The sequence below is a fragment of the Aquarana catesbeiana genome, linkage group LG08 (genome assembly GCF_042186555.1).
Source record: "Aquarana catesbeiana isolate 2022-GZ linkage group LG08, ASM4218655v1, whole genome shotgun sequence".
In the NCBI taxonomy this organism is placed as follows: Eukaryota; Metazoa; Chordata; class Amphibia; order Anura; family Ranidae; genus Aquarana; species Aquarana catesbeiana.
The window spans coordinates 143,006,669-143,015,654 of record NC_133331.1 but is presented as its reverse complement, the minus strand read 5'-3'; the positions used below and the strand labels follow the sequence as shown (position 1 = coordinate 143,015,654).

General features: G+C 38.4%; 1 protein-coding gene across 2 annotated transcripts in view; it reads right to left on the bottom strand.

Moving 5' to 3' along the window:
- Positions 1 to 6,749: 6,749 nt before the first annotated feature.
- TM9SF3 (transmembrane 9 superfamily member 3) overlaps positions 6,750 to 8,986 on the bottom strand; it is a 102,652-nt gene continuing 100,415 nt past the window's right edge. For both annotated transcript variants that reach the window (XM_073596511.1, XM_073596510.1), the window contains one exon: positions 6,750 to 8,458. In XM_073596511.1, the coding sequence (XP_073452612.1) occupies positions 8,391 to 8,458 (68 nt within the window). In that variant the 3' untranslated portion in view covers positions 6,750 to 8,390. The remainder of the gene's footprint in view (positions 8,459 to 8,986) is intronic.

The window sequence follows — 8,986 nt, the reverse complement described above, 5'->3', positions numbered from 1 at the left end:
ATTGACCATTCCTCTTTACAGAACTGTTTCCACCCACACTGTGAATGTTTATATGGTGTGTTCAATAAAAACATGGTAACATTTAATTCTGTGTGTTTTATTAGTTTAAGCAGACTGTGATTGTCTATTGTTGTGACTTAGATGAAGATCAGATCACATTTTATGACCAATTTGTGCAGAAATCCATATCATTCCAAAAGGGTTCACATACTTTTTATTGCAACTGTATATACATACATACACACATATATACAGTCGTATGCAAAAGTTTAGGAACCCCTGACAATTTCCATGATTATCATTTATAAATATTTGGGTGTTTGGAATAGCAATTTCATTTTGATCTATCAAATAACTGAAGGACACTAATATTTCAGTAGTGAAATGAGGTTTATTGGATGAACAGAAAATGCGCAATATGCATCAAAACAAAATTAGACAGGTGCATACATTTGGGAACCCATGTCAATTTGTTGATTTGACTACCTGTAACTACTTAGCACTGATTAATTTGAACACACAATTGGTTTGGTGAGCTCATTCAGCCTTGAACTTCATAGACAGGTGCATCCAATCATGAGAAAAGGTATTTAAGGTGGCCAATTGCAAGTTGTTGTTCTCTTTGACTCTCCTCTGAAGAGTGGCAACATGGGGGCCTCAAAACAACTCTCAAATGACCTGAAAACAAAGATTGTTCTACATTATGGTTTAGGGGAAGGCTACAAAAAGTTATCGCAGAGATATAAGCTGTCAGTGTCCACTGTGAGGAACATAGTGAGGAAATGGAAGACCACAGGCACAGTTCTTGTTAATGCCAGAAGTGGGGGGCCACATAAAATATTGGAGAGGCAAAGGCGAAGGATGGTGAGAACGTTCAAAAACAGCCCACCTCCAAAAACCTACATCAACTTGCTGCAGATGGTGCACTTTGCACAGGGAGAAGCTGTATGGGAGAGTGATGCGAAAAGCCTTTTCACACACGCCACAAACGGAGTTGCTTGAGGTATGCAAACGCACATTTGGACAAGCCAGCTTCATTTTGGAATAAGGTGCTGTGGACTGATGAAACAAAGATTGAGTTATTTGGTCATAACAAGGGGCGTTATGCATGGCGGCAAAAGAACACAGCATTCCAAGAAAAACGCTCGCTACCCACAGTAGAATTTGGTGGAGGTTCCATCATGCTGTGGGGCTGTGTGACCAGTGCTGGTACTGGGAATCTGGTTAAAGTTGAGGGTCGCATTCCACTCAATATCAGCAGATTCTTAAGAATAATGTTGAGGAATCAGTCACAAAGTTGAAGTTACACCGGGGATGGATTATTCAACAAGACAACGACCCAAAACACTGCTCAAAATCTACTTGGGCATTTATGCAGAGGAACAAGTACAATGTTCTGGAATGGCCATCCCAGTCCCCAGACCTGAATATCATTGAACATCTGTGCGGTGATTTGAAGCGGGCTGTCCATGCTCAGCAACCATCAAACCTAACTGAACTGGAGATGTTTTGTAAGGAGGAATGGTCCAAAATACATTCATCCAGACACTCATTACAGGCTATAGGAAGTGTCTAGAGGCTGTTATTTCCGCTAAAGGAGGCTCTACTAAATATTGATGTGATTTTTCTGTTGGGGTGCCCAAATTTATGCACCTGTCAAATTTCGTTTGGTTGCATATTGCGCATTTTCTGTTAATCCAATAAACCTAATTTCACTACTGAAATATTACCGTGTCCTTCAGTTATTTGATAGCTCAAAATTAAATTGCTGATCCAAACACCCAAATATTTATAAATGAATCATAGAAATTGTCAGGGGTTCCTAAACTTTTGCATACGAAAATATATATATATATATATATATATATATATATATATACACACACACATATATATATATATATATATATATATATATATACACACACATATATATATATACATACATATACACACACACATACAGTGCCTTGAAAAAGTATTCACACCCCTTGACATTTTCCCACATTTTGTCATGTTACAACCAAAAATGTAAATGTATTTTATTGGGATATTACAGGATAGAGTAGACCAACACAAAGTGGCACACAATTGTGAAGTGGAAGGAAAATGATAAATGGGTTTCAATTTTTTTATGGAAAGAGCATGGCACAACTGCAAACCTACCAAGACATGGCCGTCTACCTAAACTGACAGGCTGGGCAAGGAGAGTATTAAATCAGAGAAGCAGCCAAGAGACCCGTGGTAACTCTGGAGGAGCAGCAGAGATCCACAGCTCAGGTGGGAAAATCTGTCCACAGGACAACTATTAGTCGTGCACTCCACAAATCTGGCCTTTATGGAAGAGTGGCAAGAAGAAAGCCATTGTTGAAAGAAAGTCATAAAAAGTTGAAGTTTGCTAGAAGCTATGTGGGGGACACAGCAAACATATGGAAGGTGCTCTGTTCAGAGGAGACCAAAATTTAACTTTTTGGCCTAAAAGTAAAACGCTGTGTGGAGGAAAACTAACACTGCACATCATCCTGAACACACCATCCCCACCGTGAAACATGGTGGTGGCAGCATCATGTTGTGGGGATGCTTTTCTTCAGCAGGGACAGGGAAGCTGGTCAGAGTTGATGGGAAGATGGATGGAGCCAAATACAGGGCAATCTTAAAAGAAAACCTGTTAGAGTCTGCAAAAGACTTGATACTGGGGCAGAGGTTCATCTTCCAGCAGGACAACGATCCCAAATATACGGCCAAAGCTACAATGGAATGGTTTAGATCAAAGCATATTCAGGTGTTAGAATGGCCCAGTCAAAGTCCAGACCTAAATCCAATTGAGAATCTGTGGCAAGACTTGAAAATTGCTGTTCACAGACGCTCTCCATCCAATCTGACAGAGCTTGAGCTATTTTTCAAATAAGAATGGGCAAAAACATCACTCTAGATGTGCAAAGCTGGTAGAGACATCCCCAAAAAGACTTGCAGCTGTAATTGCAGCGAAAGTTGGTTCTACAAAGTATTTACTCAGGGGGGCTGAATACAAATGCACGCCACACTTTTCACATGTTCATTTAAAAAAAAATTTGAAAACCATTTATCATTTTCCTTCCACTTCACAATCATGTGCCACTTTGTGTTGATCTATCACATAAAATACATTTACAATTTTGGTTGTAACATGACAAAATGTGTAACATTTCAAGGGATATGAATACTTTTTCAAGGGACTGTCCATACATACACACAGTGTGTGTTTGTAAATATTCATTTTTTTTTAACTTTCCACCACCTTGATTGTTTTCAAACAGATGTGGCAATGTAAAATGTGTGTCTTTTATGTATTTTAGTAGTCACATGTGCAGAAACATCCTAATGGTTGATAAAGGTGTTCTCACAATTAAAAGTGTGTTAATGGCCTCCAGGTAAGCAGGAGGGAGGTACAGCTAAAACGTATACACTTGAAGATTCATTAAATATACCCATCTAATGAAGATACGTGGGAAATTTTTATCTCTATATATTAAAAAATGTTTGACCGTTAAAGCAGGTCATACACTAGTTGAATTTTGTTTAGTTATTTTTTCATTTTAAGAACATTCACATTTTTTTAATCGTTAGTGGGGTCAAATTTGTGTTCATTTTTGACCACAGTGGCACGAGCAGGATGAAATATTTTTCTCAAATGAACGGATATCTATGTATGTGGTTTTTGTTTGGGAAATTACATTCATCCCAAAATCAAATGTTAAACATTGACATTTGTCAATTCATCGAATGTACTAGTATATGACCACCTTAATTGAGCTAAACTTTGATTTTTTTTTTTTAGCAATTCAATTTGCTTGTAATTGCTAGGGATAGTAAATGATCATGATACACTTAGAACAAATGTATTGAACAAATTGCTTCTTAAAGAGAAAGCTACAAAAATATCATCTTGTAATGATCCATTGAAGTATTGTATGATCCTGCAAGTGTGGCTGCTGCTTCATGCTGTGTAGCTTATTCCATAGGAAACAATTTCTTCAATGCTGGCTATTTTAATAGCATAACTGAGGAAATATAAATCTCCTGTATAGCTGCAGCCTTATGAAGTACCTGTCAAAAAGTGGTTATAGTTTACAGTGCCTTGAAAAAGTATTCATACTCCTTGAAATTTTCCACATTTTGTCATGTTACAATCAAAAAACATGTATTGGGATTTTATGTGATAGACCAACACAAAGTGGCACATGATTGTGAAGTGGAAGGAAAATTATAAATTTTTTTCAAAATTTTTTACATATAAATATCTGAAAAGTGTGGCATGCATTTGTATTCAGCCCCTCCCCGAGTCAATACTTTAAAGAACCATCTTTCTTTGCAAATACAGCTGCTAGTTTTTTTGGGGTATGTCTCTCCCAGCTTTGAACATCTAGAGTGTGAAATTTTTGCTCATTCTTTGCAAAATGGCTTAAAGTGGTACTAAACCCACAACCAGTAAAATCAGTCTGTATATGCAGTAAAACATGCTGGTTATAATCACTGTGGAAGCTAAGGGGTTTGCCGTGTCCCCCCACATGGCTTCTCGCAAACGGGACTTCTTATGGCTTTCTTCTTGCCACTCTTCTATAAAGGCCAGATTTGTGACGTGCGTGACTAATAGTTGTCCTGTGGAAGATTCTCCCACCTGAGCTGTGGATCTCTGAAGCTCCTCCAGAGTTAACATGGGCCTCTTGGCTGCTTCTCTGATTAATGCTCTCCTTGCCCAGCCTGTCAGTTTAGGTGGACGGCCATGTCTTGGTAGGTTTGCAGTTGTGTCACAGTCTTTCCATTTTTAGACTCTACTTACTAACTAGGTGACTTCTGAAGGCAATTGGTTCTACTAAATTTTAGTTAGGGATATCAGTGTAAAGGGGGCTGAATACAAATGCATGCCACACTTTTCAGACACTTGTTTGCAAAAAATTTTGAAAACCATTTATCATTTTCCACTTCACAATTACGTGCCACTTTGTTTTGGTCGATCACATAAAATCCCAATAAAATAAATTTACTTCTTTGGTTGTAACATGACAAAATGTGGAAAATTAAGAGCTATGAATACCTTTTCAAGGCACAAAGTTCAGCTTTGGGAACATGTTAAACCAGTTTTTTTTTTTTTTCCAATGCTGCAGCCACTGCCCCATTCCCTCCCTCCCCAAGTTACAGTAGTACAGGGAGATACGTTTGCCTTTATTCCCTCATACTAGCTGTCACTTTTTGAAATCAGAGGAGCCGTGCGGGGCTCTGCCCCCACAGTCGCATCATTTATTCACACAGCTGTGTGTGTGAATGAACAAGCAGCTCAGGCATCCTTTGCAGCTATCGGTTTGTAGTTCTCAATGAACTACCATGGTGCTGTGGAGCGCTGTAGTAGCTCATTGATTCTCCCTGTCAGTGTATCTGCTTGCCCATATGGGATGAACGGGCACACAGATACACTGACTGATCGCTTGTGCAATGCTTTACAGGCTCCAAAAAAAAAAAATAAATGCACATTTTACCTGCAAAAAATGCGCCTTTATTTTTTCTAAAAAGTGAACTTATCCTTTAAATATCCTAGTAGCAAGGCATTAAAAGTACCCATGTAACTTAGCTCTAAAGTGCGCACGGTCAGCAACAATGAATAGGTACACCGTAGCATTCAAATGATGCTCAGCTAGTATTAAGGGGCCAAACATGAGCAAAAACATTCCTCATGCCATTTAACCACCATACACATGCAAGACAGACCCATGGATTTGTGGTATGTATGCCTCATTCTTAACCTATCATGTCAAATGCATGCCAGCAACTAAAATTTGTCAGACCATTGCCTCGTCATCTAATTTTAGTGATGACCATTGAAAAGTTTCTGTTTTAGGGGTCCTGTTACCACTGTAGCTTAATTTGCCTGTTCATGGCTAACAGGAATGGGATCCGGAGTGATCTTACACTGCTAACAAGAATGGGATCCGAACTAATCTTTCACTGTTTGAGGTGTGTTTAAAGGATGCCCCTGTGAACACCAATGTGCAAAGTGTGAGTAGCTGCAGACTTCCTATCAGCTTTAAGAAATTGTCAGTTCTTCAAAAACCTCTGTCAACCATGTATGTGTTTTCACAGGATGCTTTCTCACATCATTCAATGTGGTGATGTTGTCCCTGAAATGGCTAAGTCAACAGTTTGAAAAACTGCAACTAAAACATGTTACCCTAAATCATTCCATGGACACCCACCTTAGGCTACTTTATAAATGTAATTGGCAGATACACAATTCACTACTATATATTCTATTTACATTATATGCAGAATTGCCTTTTAAAAAGGTTCACCAAATAAAGGTTTGCCATGCAGAAAAAGCTTAAAGTGGAGCTCCACCCAAAGAGGGAAGCTTCGCTTGTTTGCTACCTTTTTTGACAGGTACCCCTCCCAACTGTCAGGTGACCTCACCGTGCTTCCCTTACAAGGAATGGTGGCAGCAGAAGGAGAGCCCATTGAAAAAAAATCGACTGGGGTGCAGACATCGTGGGATCCCTGGACAGGTAGGTGTCCTAATATTAAAAGTCAGCAGCTACAGTATTTGTAGCTGCTGAATTAATTTTTTTTTTTTTTTTGGGGGGGGGGGGGGGGGGGGGGGTTGGAGTCTGGTTTTAGGTACCAGAACAGCAAGCGGTACTAAAACTTTGCAAGGGCACACCATAAAAAATTTGGTTAACACCATGTTAAAAGTATAGACATACTTCAATTATACACTCTGATTTACTGGCTTAATTGTATTTTTATTTCTCAATCTGACACATCTTAACATTTTTCAATCAGCTAAACATAGGTGAAACAAAGATTTCTGCATTGTCATTGTGTTGAATATATCAGTGCAATCATGTCTAATAAATGTAGAGGAGGGAATAAATAGAAAAAGCAATCTGTATTGAAAGAACTCCACCTTTTGTTCACTGGAACATCAAGTGCTGTACTGAAAAATCACCATTGTTTGAGGACAAATGCAAGGATATTTCTTTCCAAGGCTGAGATGACATCAAGAGGAAAAAAAAAAAACTCACAAAGATGACATCCAGAACTTTTTTTTGTCTGAAAATTTTATTTCAGTTCTCTGAACACTCTAAAGCCACAATGCTTCAGATGTTACACAAGTGTCCAGATAGGATTAACAAAAAAAAAAAAATTATGTTTCTAAATTACAAATTTGACTTTTATGTGTAAGAGCTTCAGAGGAAGAACAGAAATTAGACACACACATCAATGGGAGGGAAAAACAAAAAAAGATAAAAAAAAAAAATCATGCAATGGCAGGCAAGATGTGAAAAGCCACCTGACGCCACAGATTTTGTACATCAAAGAATCATCAGAAAAAAAAAAACTCCTTAATAAACCTGTACATCCAAATACATTTGGGATCTAAACCTAAGTTACATTATTTAATGTTATATACACATCTTCCCATATTTACGTAAAGCCTTCATTGAAACCCCGACAAAATAAAAAAATCTGGAAAAAAATAAACATAAAATTATTCCAAAAAAAAACAAAAAAACAAAACATTGAAAAGATGGGGGTTACTTTCAGATTTCCGTTAAAATGTCTTCTGTAGACCTCATATGGGTCATAAAAACATATTTTACTATACAGTGAGTTAGTGCCGAGAACAGCTGTTTTCAGCCCTCTTTGGATGGATTCTTAAAATGCAGTTTCATTTTCTTCTTTCAGAGATAAATATGTGGGGAATTGGTCCAAATACATTGAAAGCTGTTATTTTACATGCAGTTGTTTTCAGTTTTCATTCTTGCCTTGAGAATACAAAATGGAGGCAGGTTTACTGCACGCCACAAACTGGTAGGAAACCCACAGGCAAAATATAAACAGACATTTCTAAAGCGCCAACAAAAATTAAAGAAAAAAGGAAGATTCCTGGAACAGCCATCTTATAGAGTGTTTAGAAGGTACCAAGAAGACTACTAATCAACTAGTTTGAGCAGCCAAGACTCCCTCTTATTTATTGAATGGAACAAATGCTTTAAATAAACTGCGTGTCCTCTTCACTGAAGAGAGCTAGTCTATTCATCTTTTATGAGCTAGTTTTTTTTCTTTTTTTTTTTTTTTGGGACGGGAGGTGGGGTTGGGGGGGGGGGGGGAGATTAGCCATGTACTGTAGTAATGCTTACTGCATAAAATCCAAGCATTTGCTGTGGAGTTGGAAAGAGCAGTCTGTAAGAAAACTAGGATCAATGAAAGAGATGCCATTTTAAGCCATCCACAGAACGGAGACCAACACAGTACCCAGTGTTCAAACCCAATCTCTTCTGGCACTAATGTGCATATTTCACCCCCAGCCCTGGAAAAAAGTAGCAACTGATCCACAGTTCCCGTTCTCCCTGGATCTCTCAGTCAATTTTCACATTAGTGTAAATTTTCCGGACAAAGGCACTTGTTCCCATGTAACCAATCGCTCCTATTGGAGGGCAAGATTAAAAAAAAATAATTAGTCGGAAGTTTCAGTAATCAGTATATTTGCAAATAATTAAGAAAATGGTTCTAATTCACCAGCACAATATACTGTAAAACAATGCAGCAAGATTTTGTGTGTCATTTCCTCAGTGCAAGCAGCAGTGTGAAATACCTAGCAATTCTGGGTAAGGGAAAACCTGCAATTCACACCTTCCTCCCACAATGCAGCATTGGGTAGCTGAGAAGCCAATCACCAGGTCTGAATGCAGTAGAGTGGGGAGCAACATTTTTTGGAGCTGTGTAAGCTCTGGCCCTATCAACTTGAAAATTCCACCAGGCTTTGCTCTGGCATCGGGCAGCATATAGGGGGAGTGAACAGAGTTAACAGAAGTATGTAGAAGTCAATTAAAGCTTCAGAAAGAAAACCATTTCAACTAAGGTTGCATGAAAACTTACTTTTACATACATCTTTCTATTGGATCCCAACACCAGTCCAAACTCCTCTCCCGTAGGCTGCAGAGAAGGACTGTTG